Genomic DNA, 20,419 nt, shown 5'->3' on the forward strand with positions numbered 1-20,419 from the left:
AGGCTCGGCCACACAGAGTCTGGAAGCATCAGAGGGCGTCTCTTAGACGCCGAGACGCCTTTGGTGGATCTGTAACAAAGGTCTGAACGACATGTGAGATGATATCATAACATCAGCTAATTCTGGTAGGTCCTGCGTGAGACTTGGGCATTTAAGACTTTGACTGCAAGACCTTTGACAGTTGAACAACATCGTAGGGGGACTCCGACAGCTCCGGGGCTCACTTGGCCGACAGTCGCTCGGGGCAAATTTACTTTATGACCAATTATGCACCAATAACTTTGGTTCCGAAACTCTCTCAGTTGCGCATCCAGAAGGAGCCCTTTTTTGATTCGAGCTCACCCTGTTCAGATTCAGCCACGGCATCTGTCATATGAAATATGCTCGAACGGACCCGTGAGCCTTGGGCGGCTTCGGTCGGCCCGATCGGTGTCCACTCTCCGTATCCGACCGATGTTCCATTTGGCTGGGACTCGGTGTCTCGGTGTCTCCGTGACGGGTGACCAGCCTGATCTCTCTACAAAGTCTACCACTGAGAGTCTATACTTAGTCACCGTGTCCAACTGTCATTTTCGAGCACTTCCCGTGATCAAGACGAGTGATGTTTCCGGCACAATCCAATCGAATGGAGATATCACAAATCGTCCGCCAGTGAAAGACTCACCTCGATCAACACAATGCGTTTATGGCGCCTGGTGGCGCATGGAACTCCATCAACTGACGATCAAAACAAGTAAATGATTGGACTTGCGAGGAGCCGAGGCTGGCGGGTGGATCCCAGCCAAGCTCGACAGGGTCCTGTCGGTCTTTCCGGTCCGACTCGATTCACAAGATCATACAAGGTTTGTGCCGACTTCTCCTGAGTTCGATTGATCGACGGAGACCTCGGGCATTCCGAGCTTGTGAAGCTTGCAAGAGCTCTGCGAACCCCGAATTCGGTGAGGGAGTATGACGCGGCTTTGTATACATTGGCGGCGTACATGGGAGGGGGTGAGTGCGTTTATACAGAATAAAAAGAGCATAGCAAGTCTACTTTTGGGAGATCGACCATTATCGATTCATTTTGGCCAAGATCGACGGCTTTTTGCTTCTTTTTTAATGTTCCTTGATGCTTCCATCACGAGCCTCTTGTCGTGACTATTGATTTCTGTGGTCCACAAGCAGAACCATTGACTTTGAAAAAGGAGCACCGGAGCGGAGCTGGAACGACGACACGACAGATCGCCGATTGGAACCCCGCCGTTGCCTCATTGTGGTTCGTTCATCAAGTTACACTTTGGACCGCCAAAAGTCGTAGAACATCACCGCTTCGTTCACCTTCTATTTTTATTTTATCTTTCACTTTCATCTTTCGCTTTCATTTTGAATTCTCTCTATCTCTTCTCTGCCCCTAAGTAAGAGATATCTTGCCGGGCGGTTTGAGATTCATCACACAAGCAGATCTCCATAGTCTGCCATGAGCACAACAAAAGAGGTGCCCATTCCTGGGCCACGCGGTGTTCCCATCCTGGGAAACATCTACGATATCGAGCCTGAAGTGCCACTCAACAGCATTGATCTGCTGGCAGACAATTATGGTGAGCGGCCTATCTTCCATCTCCATACATTGGGAGCAACCCATTTAGAGAGGTGCTAACGACAGACTCGAACAGGCGAGATCTTCCGCCTGACCACGCTGGGAAGTCCCCGCGTCTTCATCAGCTCTCATGAATTGGTAGATGAGGTGTGTAACGAGGAGCGATTCGGCAAAATCGTCACGCAGGGATTGAAGGAGATTCGCAATGGCACTCACGACGGCCTGTTCACGGCCAACTATCCCGGCGAGGAGAACTGGGCGATCGCGCATCGTATTCTCGTGCCGGCTTTTGGCCCGCTTATGATTCGCGGCATGTTTGATGGTAAGAGGTCCAAAATGAGACGGGGAAGGGGAAAAAAAGGCAAACCTCCTTGCCAAACATCAAGGGCTAAGCTGATAATCTTGCCAAATCAGACATGTATGACATCGCCACTCAGTTGGTGATGAAATGGGCCCGGCAGGGTCCGACAACACCCATCACCGTCACGGACGATTTCACCCGTCTGACGCTAGACACAATCGCTCTGTGTGCGCTGGGTACCCGATTTAATTCATTCTATCATGATGAAATGCATCCGTTTGTTGAGGCAATGGTGGGACTGCTGGGCGGTTCTGGCGCTCGCGCTCGACGACCTGCACTTCTCAACAACTTGCCTACCAGTGAGAACGCCAAGTACTGGAACGACGTGTCGTATCTGCGAAATCTGTCTCAGGAGCTGGTGGACTCTCGAAAGAACAACCCGGTCGACAAGAAGGATCTGCTCAATGCTTTAATTCTGGGCCGTGATCCCCAGACGGGCAAGGGGATGACGGATGGCTCGATCGTTGACAACATGATCACTTTCTTGATTGCTGGTACGTTTCCAATGGACTTTTCGGGGCCAGAATGCGACAGGATCGTGGAGTCAGCTAATCATCCATACTAGGCCATGAGACCACCTCCGGCATGCTTTCATTCCTCTTCTACTACTTGCTCAAGACGCCGCACGCATACAAAAAGGCTCAGGAAGAGGTGGACCGGGTCATTGGCCGACGAAAGATTGTCGTCGAGGATATGGCCAAGCTCCCCTACATCACAGCTGTGATGCGCGAGACTCTTCGTCTGAAGCCCACGGCTCCCATGATTGCCGTGCATGCCCACCCGGAGAAGAACAAGGAAGACCCCGTGACACTTGGCGGGGGTAAGTATGTTTTGCAAAAGGATGAACCCATCGTCCTGCTTCTGGGCAAGATGCAGCGTGACCCGAAGGTCTACGGACCCGACGCAGAAGAGTTCCGCCCCGAGAGAATGTTGGACGAGCACTTTGAGAAGCTGCCCAAGAACGCCTGGAAGCCATTCGGCAATGGAATGCGTGGGTGTATCGGACGTCCGTTCGCCTGGCAGGAAGCCCTTCTTGTGGTTGCCATTTTGCTTCAGAATTTCAATTTCCAGATGGACAACCCCAGCTATGACCTTCGCATCAAGCAAACGCTCACCATCAAGCCCAAGGACTTCCAGATGCGGGCTTCGCTTCGTGCTGGCCTCGACCCCACCAAACTGGGGCTGGTTCTGAGTGACACGACCGGGATGCAGAAGGATGCTGGTGTCGCTGAACGGGAGAGGAAGCCCAAAGTCGTGCCTGCGGATGGCAAAACTCGGCCCATGCACATTTTCTACGGTAGTAACACGGGAACGTGCGAGGCATTCGCCCGCAGACTGGCGGATGACGCAATGGAATACGGATTCGCCGCAAATGTCAGCTCTCTGGATTCAGCCATGCAGAACATCCCCAAGGAAGACCCGGTCGTGTTCATCACCGCCTCGTACGAGGGTCAACCCCCGGACAATGCAGCTCATTTCTTCCAATGGCTGAGCGAGCTCAAGGGCGACAGCCTGCAGGGAGTCAATTACGCGGTCTTTGGATGCGGACATCGTCAGTTGCCTCCCCCCCCCCCCCCCCCCCCCCCCCCCAAAGTCATGCTTTTACGCTTTAAATTCTGTTTTGCTGACTGCTTCTTCTCTCCCCAGATGATTGGGCTTCTACCTTCCACCGCATCCCCAAGGCCGTGAACGAGCTTGTCCGCGAAAATGGCGGCAACCGGCTCTGCGATATCGGGCTCGCAGATGCAGCCAACTCGGACATGTTTACTGACTTTGATAGTTGGGGTGAGACGGCATTCTGGCCGGCCATGACGGCCAACTATGGTGGTGCTTCGGAACAGAGTGTCAAATCCAAATCCTCGCTTCAAGTTGAAGTGAGCTCCGGCGTGCGCGCGTCCACTCTGGGGTTGCAGCTCGAGGAAGGGTTTGTAGTGGAGAACAAACTCTTGACCAAACCTGGTGTCCCAACCAAGCGTGTGATTCGATTCAAGCTCCCCTCCGACATGGCCTACCAGTGCGGCGATTATCTTGCAGTCTTGCCAGTCAACCCCAGCACCGTCGTTCGTCGCGCAATCCGTCGGTTCGATTTGCCTTGGGATGCCATCTTGCGTGTGCAGAAGCCAGCGACCGGCTCGGCACCGCCATCGATTCCCTTGGGTACACCGATCTCTGCCTTTGAGCTTTGTCTCCTGTGGACTCTCTCTCTAAGCGCGACGTCAAGCTCCTTGCCGACGCGGCCGTCGAGGATGCCGAGGTCAAGGCAGAGTTGCAATACATTGCCTCCAGCCCCAGTCGATTCACAGCCGAGATCGTGCAGAAGCGAATCAGTCCATTGGATATTCTGATGCGTTACCCATCCATCAAGCTATCCATTGGTGACTTCCTGGCCATGCTGCCCCCGATGCGGGTACGTCAGTATTCCATCTCCTCCTCACCGTTGTCCGATCCCTCCGAGTGCTCCATCACCTTCTCCGTTCTGAACGCTCCTGCATTGTCGGGTATCTCCGAGCCCGGCAGTGAGAGCCCCGAAGAATACCTCGGTGTGGCATCCAACTATCTCTCCGAGCTGCAGCCCGGCGAGCGCGCTCACATTTCCGTCCGCCCATCTGGCTCAGGCTTCAAGCCCCCGGTCGATCTTCAGACCCCAATGATCATGGCGTGTGCCGGCAGCGGTCTGGCGCCGTTCCGCGGATTCGTCATGGATCGCGCGGAAAGGATTCGCGGTCGTCGCAATTCGATCGATGCGACCGACGCCTCAGAAACTGATAAGCCTGCCAAGGCCATACTGTACGTGGGCTGCCGCACTGAAGGCAAGGACGACATTCACGCCGAGGAGTTGGCGGCGTGGGCGGCGCAGGGAGCCGTTGATGTTCGCTGGGCCTACAGCCGTCCCTCCGATGGATCGGCCGGCAAGCACGTGCAAGACCTGATGCTGGAAGATCGAAAGGAGCTGGTTGAGTTGTTTGACCGGGGTGCAAAGATCTATGTATGCGGTAGTACGGGTGTGGGCAATGCAGTGCGTGATGCCTGCAAGACGATGTATTTGGAACGTCGTCGTGAGGTGATTCGGGATGCGAAGGAAAGTGGGAAAGAGCTCGGTCCGGAGGCCGAGCTGGATGAGGACACTGCGGCGGATCGATTCTTTGATCAACTGAGGACGAAGTCGCGATATGCGACCGATGTCTTCACTTGAAAAGGCCCACCGGAAGCGAGAGAAAGAGAGAAAGAAAGAAACATAGGGAAAAAACGGGGGAGAAAAGGAGAGATTGGTGCGAGCCTGGTGCTGTCAATTTCTGCGAGTTCTTTTTCCAAGTCGAATAAGCGATCTACATAATATTGGCGAAAGCCGCGGGTTTCTTTTCTTACTCGCAATTCAATCCACACTCTATTGAGAGTTTTCTTATTTGCCGAGTAAATATGACCAATATGCTGCTAGACAACCCCAACCTTCTGCTTGGCGTAGTAGGCACGCACGCACTCACTGCGGTGGAATCTCTCAATCACGTTTAGAGAGCCTGCTTTTGTTCTTGTCTAACATTGGAAGAACAGACATTTTCATGAACCTCTTCGAAATTCCAACTCTCGAAAAGGCATGTATACCAGCCCAACAGGGACTCTTGCGAGTTATCTATTGCGTCTTTGATGATTTTCATCATCTTCTAATGGAGAGTCATTCATCCAGTCATGGCAACCCATGCCTCTGTACAAAGTCCACAGTGACCGAAAACTCTACACAAATTATCATTGCCACTAGATCATTTCAGCTCACCAAAGCACCCGGTAGTCCCTCTTTCTTCAAGACTACTCCTCCAACCCCTTCACTTTCCCCAAACGCAGTCTCCGATAACCAATCCACCAAACGACCACAGGGGGGGTCGATATAGACCGTCCACAGATAAGACATGTACAGAAGAGTGGCATAGAAAATCGGCACAGCAACCATAAAAGCACCCAGACCTCCTTTGTCCAGATATTTCGGATTTCCCTCCGCATCCACCGGGTAAAGCCCTTCCTTAATAGCGGAGTCCCGGTACACCAACCACGTCAGAAGCGTGCGTATCAGCGTGTTGTGAATCAAGTAGATCGGGAAAGAGATCCGGCCCAAGAAGTTCATGATCGGGTGAGACAGGATTTCGCGAGCGTCTGGGGAGAAAAAGACACCGAAGGAAATGAATGTTGTTCCAACGGAGATCACGTAGCGGTTGACTTCGGCGCCGGCTGGGACGAGGTATATTGCTACGGTGTTGATTGCGTTGCTCCAGGGCGTCCAGTCGGCGTGGTCTTCGGGGAAGGAGGCGAGGAGTAAGCCGAATAGAATCATGGAGAAAGACGTGATTCGTGAGAGGGCCGAAGTGGCGCGAGGTCCGTAGTCGACACTGAGTTCGGCGAGGAGCATTCCAGCATAGATGTTCAAGTCGGTGAGAGCTTGGTCGGGGTAAGGAGTTGTTAATGACTCAATATTTGAGAGAAACACGCACACGGTGGAAGAAGAGAAAGAGTGTATAGGGGACGACTCGCGGGAGATTTCAAGACTCACCTTGACCTCCGGCCCAGGCAAAGATGTACAGAAAGACAAGTATCGGTTTTGTCCAGCGCGGTTGAGTATACGCTGTGCCCAGAAGCGTGAGATACACGATCATCGAGCCCTTGACGAAGAATGGAATGGTCCAGTAGGTATGATCATAGATGCCAACTCCATCATGCCAGAATACCGTCAAATTGAGCAATAAGCCCTTGAGAGCGGCCCCAAATGTCGGACCAGGCGCCACAGCGCCCACACGGATCCAGAACGAATCCGTCTGTGCCGCCATATGGTATCCATTCAATTGACAGACCATCCATCCGATGATCAGGGCAGCATTGGTCGGAAGAACCAGTTTGGCTGTTCGTGAGAAGGTCGTTTTGGACAAACAGTGAAGAGCCAGACCGGCATCACCTTGGCGAACTCTCTTTCGGGTACTGTACGAATTGACATATCCGGTGATCAGAAAGAATAGTGCGACTGCTGTACGGCCTCCCATAAAGAGGCGCAGGAATGGATATTGAAAGAGAGAGACGGCGCCATGTTCATCGATTGCAGGAGAATTCAGCCAACTGGCAAAACATGAGCAGAGATGATAGGTCACCACAACTATGGCGGCAATTCCCCGAAGACCCTAGATGAAGAGGGGAAAAACATGGTTGTGAGTCAGTACTATCACTGTTGAGATATGGATCTTTGGCATTTTCGGTAAAAAGGAAGTATTGATCACTCACATCTATCCAGTTGTTTGCTCGGTGCTTGTTCGCCATGGCTTGAGCCTGCCGGTCGCTGGAGGGGAAAAGGGTTGATGAAAAAGAACGATCATATTGAATGTTGGCTCCATGTTGAGCAGGACCAGATCAATGAGCACCTAATCAATAGATTTCCGAATGCAACAAGACCTGTCAATAAGATACCTTTTCTGACTTTGTCAATGATCGAAGTCAAGGACCCAAGCACAATTTCGACCGGATGCAGCAGTTGCCGGCATGCCGACACGGACTCGCTTAGTGGGCGACACCTCCTGGCCGCCTCTTTTTGTTTAACAAGAAGCTGTGTAATGGGAATTATGTCTGATCCAGTAAGTCCTACATTTGATGAGCCTCGAGAAACACTTGTTTGCAATTTCTCACGTAGAAAGATCAGCATCAAGGCAAATAATCCTGCTTTTTCTAGAGTTGGCCCTAAATGGAATCATCTACGCCGAAAGACTTAAAGAATCTCTTTCACCCGTCCTGATATCAAGTCTGATCCATTTCAATAATCTGCATTCTTTTTTCCCCTTTATTTTTGTGCTCTTGAAAAACGTTTGCGACAAACAGGCAGTCTGAAACAGGGATAAGCACCGGACAAGTTTCCTCAGGCTGATAGGATGTTCATCGACCGAGATCTGCGCTGCCCATTCCAGAGCCGCCGGAGCATTCCTCCGGCTTTGTCTGACCAACTTGTTGCTTGGTGCTTGCTTTGAATTTTCTCTCATAAGTTCAAAAGGGCAGCATGGTCGCCTCTGTCAAAGGGCATATATCATTTAAAGCAACAATGAGATGAAAGATCACAAAACGATAGTATTCCGAGCGCTCAGCAGCAGCACCCAAGGGGCTCCTCCCTTGGACCTCCCTTTTCTTCGAGATTCACAGACCGTTCAATTTGTCTGACCCATCGCATCATCGATCTTCCTGCACAGATTTCGTGTCAGTCCATACACGGAAAGCACTTCATGCTATTGCGCCCGAGCGCTGATCACCACTCGCACGGCTACTTGCCGCCGCCTTGGAAAGCTTCAATCTCCGCAACGCCATCACGCAATTTGTTGGTCACCATCTCAGGAACTTCCACATCTTCTCGCTGGTCCCAGTATCTGGCCCAAGCACCTTCGCAGATATGATCACCTCCGCAGCCAGCAAAATGCACCACATGATCACCCGTTTCCCAGTGTAACCCGAGGGCGTTATAGTCTGGATAAGCATTCATAGAACGTTGGTTCATACAGGCCGCATGGTTTCGAACAATATCATGGTGCTGCCACATGTGTGTCCATCCATCATTCTCAGGGAAGACCCAGTTCTGAGAGATGTACAGTGGTTCGGTCCACATGTCCAGGAGCCAGTCGCTCCACTCGCCCCGTCGCATGAGAAAGTTGCCCACATTCATACCCCAATGATCCAGCGAGATGACAAATTTGATATCCTCATGGCGGTAGGTTGTCGGTGTTCGATAACCGGTGTCTTGGCCTCCAGCGCCGTTGATGGGATAATCAAGCAGGATGTTGCGGTCCATGCCTTGCGGGGACAGTACGTGGTCATAAATGTTGAGCGACATGTTCATGATGATAATGTCGATGTCCATCCACCAGATCCATTCTGCCTCTGGGAAACGGTCGAATGCATCTCGCAGGATTGGAATTTTATTCCAATAGATGGGTGCCCCGTCGGGAAGATTGTAGCTGGTCATGTTCGCCCACATGAACTCTAATCCGTGCTTCAGGGCGTATGTCATCCGATTCTCATATACCATTTCTTTGATGCGTGGCATGCCCAGCATTCGATTATTCCCTGTGCTGCCAGTCACCATGACGATTGAGCCGGGAGCATGTGTATCAGCGCCACCGGCAGAAATGCTGTGAGTCTTGGAACTGCCTCCCGAGTAGAGGCTTCCCACTCCATCTGATATTTTGTCATAAAGACCCGATGATGGAGGCCACGGTGGTGTTTGCACGGCGAGTGCCTTCCATAGAATCTAGTATAGATCTCAGTGTCACTAGCCCTCATCATGGCGCGAGAATCAACTCACCACGAAGCCCGTGATCAGCAGTACAGCCAGGAAAAGCTTTGGCGAAGCTTTCAGCCCCATTTCGGAGGGCGTCGAATCTAGGATTAAAGCGTGGAGTACGCTTGGTTGTCAATGACTCTGCTTCACTAGCCTCACCGAAGAACTGAATATCTATTGGCTTTGAAACAAAAAGAACCTCAGAGCGAAGCGCAAAGAGAGAAGTTAGGCAAGCCAGATTTTGGACATACGGGGACTTGCTGGGGAGGTCCATCTATGGGAGGGTCCGAGCAGTTACCTCCACCAACACAGAAGCATACTGAATAGACAACGCTCTTCCAGGACACCGTATGTACCAGTTGGTTCCCTGTAAAAAGAGCGCTCATCCTTGGGGTGGGAATCCTGGTCATCCGCATCCGGTCGCCGGCGTCCTTCTCAGCGTCACATTCACAGCAACTTGTAAGTTGCAGGAGGGCAGTCGCAAATGATTTGCGCAGTGAAAACCAGCATAATCACTCTTCACGTTGCTGACATATCCTCCATGGTAGATCACAGGTCTGCGTAATTGGTACTGTAGACCGGAAGTTTTTGAAGATCTAGTTAACCGTGGTTGGTGATGAGCTCAGCGATGCGTGCGGGAGCTGCGTGGCCGGCTATACAGAAAACCGCATCCGGGCAAACTCAAACGAGCCGAATCGAGACTTCTTGAGTCCTGATGCGGCGCGGGTCCAGGAATAGCTCAAACAAATGAGAGGAAAACAATCGTGGGTCCCAATTTCTTGAGCTCTTGTGTCTTTTCAAACAAGAGTTGCTCAAGTGATTTTGCTCCGCACGTAAGATCTCTGCGGCCATCTCAGTCTTGCCTATCTCTCGCTTTTGTTTGGAGACTCGAATTGCCAATGGGCGACACCAGCTCAAGATGAGCTTTGCACGAGCGTTACGCCGAGGCCGAATTCTTTTCCCATTGTTTCTCGGTGTTGTTCTCGTCTGGTGCCTGACAACACAGCTGGAGTTGGTGCAAAGAGCATCTTCGTTCAAGGATGTGCAAATCGCAGACTCTTACCATATCAACGAGCATATCGAATTTTGGACCGAATTTCAGCCATTACTTCTCGCCTTTGAGCCGCAATGTCGTTCGCCTCAGCGTCTTGGAAAAGCGCCCCCAATCGGGTTCACAATGTCCGATCCAGCTCCTCGACCCGAGCTTCTGAAAATGTCCCCTCGAGAAATTCTACACATGAAGAGCGCTCACAGTGGCTTTGTCAAAGCCATCAGTACAGACCCGCCCCGACTCAACTACACGGCAGGGACAAAAGGGCTGGTGACCACTGCAGGAGGTTCATACCTGCCCGTCTTGGTGGTTTCGCTGCGTATGCTGCGTCGGACAGGATCGAGGTTGCCAGTGGAAGTTTTCCTCGCCACGCACGAGGAGCATGAGGAGAAAATATGTGATCAAGTCCTTCCCTCGCTGGGAGCCAGATGCATTGTCATGACAGACATCCTGAACGCGGCGCCCGGAACGGTCAAGATCGAAAAGTATCAGCTGAAGCCATTCGCGATGCTCTTTTCCTCGTTCGAAGAAATTCTGTTCCTCGATGCCGACGCTTTCCCTTTATCGAAGCCAGAGTCCATCTTTGAGAACGAGCCTTTCAAAAGCACGAAGATGGTCACTTGGCCTGATTTCTGGGCCTCAACCGCCTCGCCGTTGTACTATCAAATATCATCGCAGGAGGTCGTGTCTACCAACGCACGACAATCGACAGAGTCTGGAGAGTTGCTCATCTCCAAGAAGAGCCATCTGAGGACTCTTTTGCTGTCCACGTATTACAATTTTTGGGGGCCTTCGCACTATTACCGACTCCTCTCGCAGGGCGCACCAGGAGAAGGTGACAAGGAGACTTTCATCACTGCTGCAGCTGCGCTGGGCGAGCCATTCTACCAAGTCAGCGAGCCGCTTCGCGCCATCGGCCATCGCAAAGAAGGTGGACTGGCCGGATCAGCAATGGTGCAATTTAACCCTGTCGAGGACTACAAGCTCACCCAACGAGGGCAATGGCGCGTAAAGGGAGACCAAGCGGTAGCACCGAGGCCGTTTTTCATCCACGCCAATTTCCCCAAATTCAACCCTGCGACAATTTTCTCCAGCGAGAACGAGGTGAAGCCAGTTTTCAATGACGACGGCTCCTTCACGCGGGCTTGGACAATCCCTGAAGAGACAATCCAGGCTTTTGGTCGTGATGTGGAAAAGGAATTTTGGGCAGACATCCTTTGGACGGGATGTGATCTCGAGACGGAGTTTGAGACTTGGAAAACCATGTCAGGAATTTGCGAAGGAGTCAAGAAGTACTGGGAATCTCAATTTGGATCAGAAAATCCGGCTGAGGCATAGCATTCACACAAAGATCCTCAAAATGGCCTCGGCTGTAGCTAGTCGGATGAAGGCATTCCTTCCATCTCAAAAAAAAATCAAAATCACACAAACGAGCAAACAAACACATTTCTATCATTAATCGTATGTTTCATGACCGTTCGTGACTCAAATGCCTTCTTCGCGAATTTCCGTGACATAGGTGAAGAGAAGCAGTTCAAGGGATCACAAATCGTACGGTGTATCTTTTCGCGTGACATAAATCTGGCCAACAAGGACAGTGCATCCAACGACCATCGAAATGGTGATGATCGGGAGATTGATCCTGGCAAAATCAATACTCTTGACACGAATAAACTTTCTGTTCAAGATATCACGCCATAACAGCCCAGCAAGCGATGCACTGAATGCGGTACTGAATGCTCCGTAGTTCACGCCCAAAGCCATGCTGTAGACAGTGGCCCAGAATGTGCGCTCGCTGATGGGTAATCCGTTCTGGTGATGTATTTCTTGCCATGATTGAATCACCCGGGAAAGCAGAATCGTCGTACCAATATTGGTCCCGGCGAACTAAATATCGACAGAAAATGATTAGTCAACAGTCGCCCACTACAGACGTTTTTGCATCAGTCACGAGTCTTACGTTGCATAGAATGACGGACAAAAAGCCCATGCCACCAATAGCGCCAACAGTCCCTGTCTTATTGACCCAGCGGTCCCACCCGTATGCAAAGACAGGAACCCAGCCCTTCGTCACGAGAGCTTGAACGAGAACAAACATTGAAAATGCAAATGGGACAAGTGGAAATGGCATGTGTGAAACCACGACGGTGACGGTTGGGAAGGTGACTTGTAACCAACGATAGGTCTCTTCGCAAAGCGAAACCAGAGTTCGTGGACCTTTCATCTCGGCTTCCTCCAAAATGTCCACTTTCTCACAGCCCTCAGCGAATCTTGACGTCTTTTCGACTGCCACTCGCTTTTTGTCTTGATCAGGTTGGCTTAAGTGATCTGTTCGAGCGGTAGCTTCTGACGTTTTCGGGGATGGCTCAGCGTACGGGCCTTCAAGCACTGGGAATTTTTCCTGACCAGCATCCGCTATCTTCAACCCTTGAAAATCGGATGGGACCATTTGACCTCCTTGAGTCGAGGTCTGGGATGCAATTTGGGCTGAGTTTCTCACGGTCACCGGAAAACTCTGTTCGTTGATTTCAGTTCCCGTGGCATTCTGGTCGTGCAAGGATTGTGGACGCTCTTTGGTGCCCTTTGCCTCCATGTCACGTTGTTCGATCTTCCGTTGGCCCTCAGCGGCAATTTCTCGTGTCTGATGGCGATGCATCCAACCAGATGCAAGATCCCAGCAGAACATGACAAAGGCTCCAGGCAAGGTGACCCAGAACACAGGATGTGTCTCACCCGACGAGAAGGCCGCGTTTAGTGCGAGAAGAGTGATGAGAGTCGACGCCATGATGAAGGCGCCAAACATCGCAGATTTTTTATCCAAAAACGGATTCATGACCTCTTCCAATGACAACAACTTGCTGTCCTCAGTGTCCACAGCTTCCACGTCAGCACCACCTCGGGCGTTAGGAATGTTTGGATTGATCGGATCCTTTTTCTTCACTTCCTCGGGAAGTTCGTGCATCTGGATCGAAATGGGGATCAAAGCCTTGTCCGCAAATATGATATAAAGTAAGAATGGATATAGGATAACTGCCGTGGCCACCACGGGGACGATCATGTTGGCAGTGTATTTGATGAAGGTAATGTTGAAGGCTCCCGCCAGTACCAGATTGGTCGGGTTGGAGGAAACCAGGATCGCAGATGCGATATTAGCGATCGCAAATTGAGTATGGATCCAGGCTCTTGGATGCATGATATTGCTCGATACCCGAGTCATATAAGCCAGGAAGGCTGTGCCAGACAAGATGATCGGGTCATTGCCGATGAAGCTGCCGAGTCCGAAGAAAAATGCGTATAGGTAGAAGAACAATCGATGACCAACGCTAGCGCTTCGTTGAAGAACCTTGAATGCAAGCCATCGGATCAAGCCCGACGCATCAATGGAGATGGCGATGTAGGCTAAGGTGAGGAAAAAGGCCATGATATCAATCGGTGAGATATTGTCGGAGCCCAGAGTTCCATCGTGAACTTCTTTGCGCCCAATGGCCAGGATGGCGAGCAAGAACAGATCGGCTGCTAAAGGTGCGGTCACAAAGTTTAGGGGAAAATTGAATCGTATGAATAATCGATTCTCGTCTCGCGTGGGCGAGGAGAGTTTGCGAGGACGAATAATGCGCACAGCGCTCAAGGTATCAAGAGCCGCATGATAAAGCCACCTTGGAACGAAGATGGGCACTTTGAAAGGAAAAAGCACAATGATGTCTGCGTGGCGACGGGAAACGCGACAATGGAGAGTCAGCCTGCCACGCTCGCAAGCACGGCTTTAGAGATCGGTGTACTCACTGGTGATTACAAAAACAATCAGGGTGACTATAGATCGCCAGTCCCTGATCTTGCTGGTATCCAGGTCTCCTGCCATTTCCGACACTCTGCCACTGTCGAGGTTTGGACACGATGCGGGGTTGCGGTGGCTTCAGACAGCCGACCGTGAGGGTTTTGGTTCTCGTCTACGGCGTCGACACCGGAAATTTCCCCCCCCTTGCCGCGTCTGCCGTTGATGCAATTTCCAAGCACTCAGAAGCGACCGACCTTCTGACCTTCTCCTCTGAGGTTCAATTAATGGACGTCGTGGCCAAAGTCAGCTTCGCGTAGATTCAGGCCTCGAATGTCAGCTGATTGCGCAGTTTCGCAGTGCAGTTCAAGTCCAGCAGATCTTCCTGTGGCATCGGCTTGAGGCGAACAGCGCCCGAGTCGGTCCAAAGCTGGCGAATGGCCCGTCGGGAATCGATTTTGAAATGATGATGTGACGATCTCGCAGCCTGAAGCTGGCTTTTTTTCAGCATGAAGAATGTGGGATGATCAGTCACCGGATTGAAGCCATCTTAGCATCGGATGTCCAAGAGTCGAATAGGCCGGATGATAGCATTGACCTTGCTAGCGCAGTGCAGCACGGATTTCCTTGTCTTTAAAGAGTGCAAGCTTTCCCCCATCTGGGCCATTTATCAACACAGCCCTGCGAGCATCCCTGGGCGAACTAGTCATCAAGTAAACTCCACACCGCTGCCCGTGTGTGAGCCTCTTTTCGGCCTGTTACAGCCAAGATGACTGGCATAAGGGAATAGTGACCCCGCCCGTGAGCACTCAGCCTTCAGACCGTCCTGTGCGAGGCCGCCAAGGGACCTGGTTATACCCTGGAGAGAATCGGGCAATTGGCCAGCGAAGGGTCTATACGTGAGGTGGGTGAAGGGCAAGAAGTTCGTGCGGAGAAACTCGATGGAAACTGTCAACATGACTGACGGACCACAGCCATGTGTCAAGGGGACAAGACTCGACTGATTTCTACGAGAGATCCCTGCTTAGTTCACCTTTCGAGGAAGCAATATTCAGGCACGATTTTACACTCTCTAAGCACTAAGCCAAAGGCACAGTAGAGAACAGAGGTCTTCAGAATCTCCCGGGAAATAATAAATGTGCCATTGTGCACAACCCTACACCCAACCACCCCACGCTGACGGTGAGTGGGTCACCTGAGCACTAGCAACCATGTCCATGTGGGAGTTGTTTATCAAACCATCTATTCACAGCCACGCCGTCCTCGACATCCTCGATCCATCGGGCCGTGTGCATACTTCGAATATTAGGGCTCAATGCTCATACTATATGCATGGCTGGGATGGGGACTTACAGCCACTGATCTTGACTGTACAAGATCTTCACCCACCTGAAGAATCGCACCAGTCGCAACGCAACGCTTGACCCCTCAGATTGGTGAGATGGACAAACATGCACGAGACCCTTGACGAAATGCTCTTAGCCTCTTCCAGAAAGACTAAGCCAACGAGAGTAACCGGAGGCTGGAGTCAAAAGAACACCCCCGGAACACAGCCCCCATGCACGATGCTATCAGCCCAATCAAAAGGGGATCACCGGTTGCCCGACGGCTGATCCTGCCCCGCCTCGTATCCTGCGAGGCCGTTGTGGTGGCCATCACTTGAACAATTTTCCGTTCAAGAGAATAAACCAGGGTGGGCGAAACCACGAGGTTGGTATAGCCTGAGCGTTTTAACGTTCGGCCAGGCCGACTCCCTATGATACGTCTCACCCCTCAGTGCATTTCCACGCGTGTCAAGTCAGGCCTGAGGCAGAGAGATGAGGCTCTGGGTGCTCTCTGCCTGCCAATTACCGTCGAGAGACATGCGCGGCACTAATCGCAGTGGACATGGATGCTGTCAATGCCGTGCCCCGGCTGCAGAAAGGTACTAGGCCCTTTTAACGCAGTCTCCCGTGATAACACCTTGGGATCTTTGCAACAAGATCATCTCAATCCACTATATGGATGATAGCATGAGACAGGGAGGTGTTCATACATGACATCCTCGGACTAGACACCCCCCAAATCATTTCGCAGACGACATTGCCCACTCTTTGCCTTGCAGGGAGTACATGAAGACCTAGCGGCAATGCCAGCTATTCCCTCATCTGTGCATCAGCTCGGAAATTCCCTCATTTATCGCAGCCTCAACGAGGCCTCACCAGTGACCACGCAAAGAGTCCTTGAAGTCGTTTGTGCCTGGCCTGTGTCAGGACAGTATGGGCCTGGAACGCGAGTCTTGTAAGATGCCTGATTGAACGCTCATCGTGCAGCTTGTGCAACGAAGGGAGACGAGCAGAGTCTAATGTGGAAGGCTAGGTATTACGCTTCGATAGCAGCCTGCATTGTCGCCCGCAAACAGAAGTGGATTCGCAGCGCCTGCCTTGCTGCTGCTCTTCTATTCCCTGCGGTTGCGGCTCTTCATGGGATTGTTCTGGCATGCCTTCACACAAGCGGTGAGTTTTGCGTAAGATTTGAATGGAAATTGGGGGAATGCATCGAATTACACAAGCAGATACTAATCTTGCTTCTCACAGGGGCTGTCGATATGGACGTATACGGAGCCTTTCAATTATGTGCTATTGGGATACTCACCGCACCGTTAACGGTGAGACTGTCGAAGACATATTTCGAAAGTCCCGGTCGCGACTTGATCTCCCTTTGGACCGTTCTCCTCCTCGCCGGACTCGTCAGTTTGACTGTCGAGTTCATCCGTCTGAGTCCAACCATTTGCCCTCCTGATGATCCAGCCTCAATCTCCTGGCACCTCACCGGGAATTTCTACTATAACAGCACCTGCAGTATGACGTGCGGTGAGGCGGGTCCCTTTTCACCACTACGACAGGGCGCAGCCAACAACATCTACGTGATTCCTGCACCGTACCAATTAACTTTCAATGCGGCAACACTTCTGGCAGCGGCCTGCTGTATTCCTGCAATATTGTGCCTTGTCTCCGTTTGGATCAAGATCCTGGAGAAGAACTGGGAGAACTTTGCTGGCAAAGGCCAAGTTGGTGAGGGGGCCGACGAGGAACCGATCATGGGCACCAACGGAATCACACCCAAGCAAATGAGCGAAATCACCAAGACAGTGTGGGATTGGCTCCAGTTCATTGAGATCCCGATCTTCACCGCAGCTGTCCTCGCCATTATGATAAAGGGTGAAATGAATTTCTTCAGCGGTCCAGTGGATTACCAAACGGAACCCATCCAAAGTATAGGTGAGTGGTCCTGCTTCCTTTTAAGTGTTCCGCTCTATCCGATAATCTGCAGCTCGTGAACTTTTTGCTGAGTTTCCACCGTAATTGCAGGGCAATGGGCGCCAATTGTGGGAACTACGCTTGCCGCATTAGGCTCGTTGTATCTTTCCTTCGCGACGGCCATGGACGCAGAGCAAAGGGCAGCGCTCCAAGGTCTCTACCATCCGAGGGCAGATGCCCCAATAGCGCAGCATATAGAGTGTCTTCAATGTACCCATATCGTTCCACATCACAAGGTCGAAGCAGCAATTGAGAATGCAAGCCCGGCATGCTCCAACTCCGACTCTTCCAGTGTGCCACACGCCTCCAGTAATCAAGCCAAGACTCAAGCCGAAATGTCTTTGAGCACCGGTGGGAGGACGACAGTCACAAACTTTTTTAATCGCCTCAGCAAGACGCTGGCTACTAAGGCCCATGAGCAAATGAATGGGTCCGGCTTCAATGCTACGAAGAAGTCTTTTCCTCAGATTCCGGGGGAGGGTCTTCGCAATGGAAGGCTGCTAGCTACCCAAGAAGCGTTCGCGCGCCTGCCGAGATCCAGAGCGACAAGCATCACTGGCAGTGTGATCTCTGTCTCAACTAATGGCGAGGGGAGTTCCAGGATACCTCTTCCCCTAGCGGATCAAATTACACTGCAAGTCCCAGCCCAAACTCACAGGCCCGGGCCTCGTTTGTATGCCCACTCCTTTCCATCCAACAGAAGCTCTTTAGAGAGGCCAAACACCCCTCAAGCCCAGTATAATGTCCCTGGGAGTCACGAGAATGTCTCTGCAATAGCCCAACAATCCAGACAGCCGTCTACGATGCAATCCATGGCTGTAATACAAAGCAACGCCATTTCGTCATCGGATATTCAACCGTCTACGCCGATGATTCTCATTTCTTCCAGTCATGAATGTGTGGATAGATCAGTGTGAAAATGGACACACGGTCCGCAAGCTTGACGTGGTGTATGATTGATGACCTTCACGATTTGAGATTCTTTTTGTGATAACCCCTTGTTTCTTTTCAGTATAGCGCCTGTACTATCTAGATCTAATCAATTGGAAGCATCAGCGTGTTTGAATTCGCTGTTGAGATTATCAAGACCCTTCTATTCTACCCTTCGAAAGGCTGAAAGATCTAAATCTTTAGTAATTTCTGAAGCCAGTAGTCATTTCGAAAAGGAATAGGTAGTATTCCATGATCATTTCTAAGGCCTAGAAATCAATCAATTTGCTCATAGGTTACATCCAGTGAAATATTTCTGTGCTCGATTATTTCATCTCAGCCAGCCAGCCCTCTACCATCTCATCAAAGTCGGGACTGTAAAGCCATTCCAAGTCGAAAGGCTTGGAATCAAACCCTGAGACCGTTGTATCATGGAGCTGAGGCATCCTCCGCGCATCAATTCGGGCGTTTAATTCCAAGACTTGGTCTATTCGCGCCTGGCGACCTTTCTGCCAGATCTTTAGTCCTTGCTCCAGATTTGCTTCATTGCACTTGGAAAGAATCACAGAATAGGTATAGACGTCCTCAAACGCCTGATTGACTCCCTGTCCAGATGTAGGGGGAATCGCATGAGCTGCGTCTCCGAGAATGACCACTCGAGAATGTTTTGAAGCCCAAGTGTCAAGCTTTGGAACCATGTAAAAGGGCCACAGATTGATTTTATTCAGGGAGATGTCGGAGACGGCCGATCGCACAATTTCGGGATAATCTTTAGACCCCTCGCGCAGAAAGTCCACACACCATTTCTTGTCGTTTAGTAAGTTGTTCCAACCATCGCGTCCGAGATCAGTAGCGCGCTTTTGTTTCCCAATCAGGACTTCCGATCCATCTGATAATTGCTGCGCAATCACAAAAGCGCCGTGCTTGGGGTTCATGATCGTCAGAGGCATTTCAAACGTCTCTGTCTCCTTGAGTTGGCTTGTCGGCACGGCGGCAGTGACGCCCATTGCGTTGGTGAAATGAGGCTCGAGGTCAGGGTACAAATATTGTCGCACTCGTGAGTGAATTCCATCGGCCCCGACAATGCATGCCGCTTGGCTAGTCTGGCCATCTTCGAATTCCCAAGTCACCTCCGTCTCTGACTCGCTCAGGATGCGAGTGAACTTTTTCCCATACTGGATGGGCACACCCTTCTCCTGGAGCGCAGTGACAAGAGCGTCAATCAGTTCGTGCCGGTAGATTCGTAGGGCATCGTAGTGGTACTTCTTGTTGTTTCCGAACTCGAATGAGTCGAGTGGCTTGTCGGTGTAGAAATGCAAGTTCTGGAACTCGAAGCCCTTGAATTTGATTTTCTGATAGATATCAAGACTGTCGAGAATGCGCAGAGCATTGGGGGAAAGCATAATCGCGCCTCCGATGTCCAGTGAAGCTGATCGGGCTTCGTAGATTGTGCATGGGATGGATTGTTTGTGCAGGGACAAGGCTAGAGCAAGGCCTGAAAGTCCTGCGCCGATGATTGCAACCTCGTTCGAAGTCATATTGATTGGGATTGCCTGATTTGCTCAAGCAATTTGAGGGGAGTGCAGGTGTGTTTTTGAAAGGTTGAAGCAGATATTTGAATTTTGCGTATCCGGAGGTATCTTGTGTGTTTTATACTTGCGAGGACCGAGTAGTTTCTCAGGCACCATCATCTCGATAACGACAAAGTGACTTTCCTATTTCGGAATGAGGCATATTCACCACCTCGTACAAACCTAAGCAAACTAGTCTGGCTGTGAAAGAGCATGTCAAACCAGAACAATGCCGTGATCGATGTGCTTCTCCGAAAACAAAGGCAGACGATTTCACATGTCTCGGATCCGAATGACCGGCTCCGGGCAACGAGTCCGAGAGCGCGAATATGGGAGGCGTCTCAAGTACATCGATCATTGCAGGGCACTAAGTAGTCAAGGTTGGGAGATTTCGAAGTAAGAATTACATATTGGTACAAAAAGTAGAGAGAAAAGATTTATTTAATTGAAACATGAGCGGAGTGTCGTGTCCCATGATTGCATCGAAAATTAAATGGATGTCCTTCCTTAGGAAGAACTTCCGTCAATATCACAGCCGCGGACAGGTACATACAAGCAACAGTCATTCCTT

The 20,419-nt window shown here is 51.1% G+C and overlaps 8 protein-coding genes across 8 annotated transcripts; 4 read left to right on the forward strand and 4 right to left on the reverse strand.

Moving 5' to 3' along the window:
- Positions 1-1,456: 1,456 nt before the first annotated feature.
- POX_g08952 (Bifunctional cytochrome NADPH reductase) lies at positions 1,457-5,130 on the forward strand (the record flags this gene model as incomplete). Its single annotated transcript, XM_050117719.1, has 6 exons — positions 1,457-1,577; positions 1,653-1,898; positions 1,991-2,431; positions 2,503-3,489; positions 3,585-4,046; positions 4,118-5,130. 6 exons carry the CDS (start codon positions 1,457-1,459, stop codon positions 5,128-5,130), a joined length of 3,270 nt encoding a protein of 1,089 aa, XP_049965863.1.
- A 567-nt stretch (positions 5,131-5,697) lies between these two features.
- POX_g08953 (uncharacterized protein) lies at positions 5,698-7,229 on the reverse strand (the record flags this gene model as incomplete). Its single annotated transcript, XM_050117720.1, has 3 exons — positions 5,698-6,362; positions 6,475-7,093; positions 7,194-7,229. The coding sequence occupies 3 exons, from the start codon at positions 7,227-7,229 to the stop codon at positions 5,698-5,700; spliced, it is 1,320 nt and encodes a 439-aa protein (XP_049965864.1).
- Positions 7,230-8,214: 985 nt separating this feature from the next.
- Positions 8,215-9,309, reverse strand: POX_g08954 (uncharacterized protein; the record flags this gene model as incomplete). Its single annotated transcript, XM_050117721.1, has 2 exons — positions 8,215-9,195; positions 9,250-9,309. The coding sequence occupies 2 exons, from the start codon at positions 9,307-9,309 to the stop codon at positions 8,215-8,217; spliced, it is 1,041 nt and encodes a 346-aa protein (XP_049965865.1).
- Positions 9,310-10,144: 835 nt separating this feature from the next.
- Positions 10,145-11,614, forward strand: POX_g08955 (uncharacterized protein; the record flags this gene model as incomplete). The annotated part of the gene is made up of 1 exon (XM_050117722.1): positions 10,145-11,614. One exon carries the CDS (start codon positions 10,145-10,147, stop codon positions 11,612-11,614), a length of 1,470 nt encoding a protein of 489 aa, XP_049965866.1.
- Positions 11,615-11,818: 204 nt separating this feature from the next.
- Positions 11,819-14,135, reverse strand: POX_g08956 (uncharacterized protein; the record flags this gene model as incomplete). Its single annotated transcript, XM_050117723.1, has 3 exons — positions 11,819-12,163; positions 12,237-13,978; positions 14,060-14,135. 3 exons carry the CDS (start codon positions 14,133-14,135, stop codon positions 11,819-11,821), a joined length of 2,163 nt encoding a protein of 720 aa, XP_049965867.1.
- Positions 14,136-14,170: 35 nt separating this feature from the next.
- POX_g08957 (uncharacterized protein) lies at positions 14,171-14,523 on the forward strand (the record flags this gene model as incomplete). The annotated part of the gene is made up of 2 exons (XM_050117724.1): positions 14,171-14,364; positions 14,409-14,523. 2 exons carry the CDS (start codon positions 14,171-14,173, stop codon positions 14,521-14,523), a joined length of 309 nt encoding a protein of 102 aa, XP_049965868.1.
- Positions 14,524-16,176: 1,653 nt separating this feature from the next.
- On the forward strand, positions 16,177-18,264 carry POX_g08958 (uncharacterized protein; the record flags this gene model as incomplete). The annotated part of the gene is made up of 4 exons (XM_050117725.1): positions 16,177-16,328; positions 16,407-16,543; positions 16,625-17,308; positions 17,399-18,264. The coding sequence occupies 4 exons, from the start codon at positions 16,177-16,179 to the stop codon at positions 18,262-18,264; spliced, it is 1,839 nt and encodes a 612-aa protein (XP_049965869.1).
- A 339-nt stretch (positions 18,265-18,603) lies between these two features.
- Positions 18,604-19,815, reverse strand: POX_g08959 (uncharacterized protein; the record flags this gene model as incomplete). The annotated part of the gene is made up of 1 exon (XM_050117726.1): positions 18,604-19,815. One exon carries the CDS (start codon positions 19,813-19,815, stop codon positions 18,604-18,606), a length of 1,212 nt encoding a protein of 403 aa, XP_049965870.1.
- Positions 19,816-20,419: the final 604 nt, after the last annotated feature.

This window comes from Penicillium oxalicum, chromosome VII (assembly GCF_001723175.1).
Source record: "Penicillium oxalicum strain HP7-1 chromosome VII, whole genome shotgun sequence".
Taxonomy (NCBI): domain Eukaryota; kingdom Fungi; phylum Ascomycota; class Eurotiomycetes; order Eurotiales; family Aspergillaceae; genus Penicillium; species Penicillium oxalicum.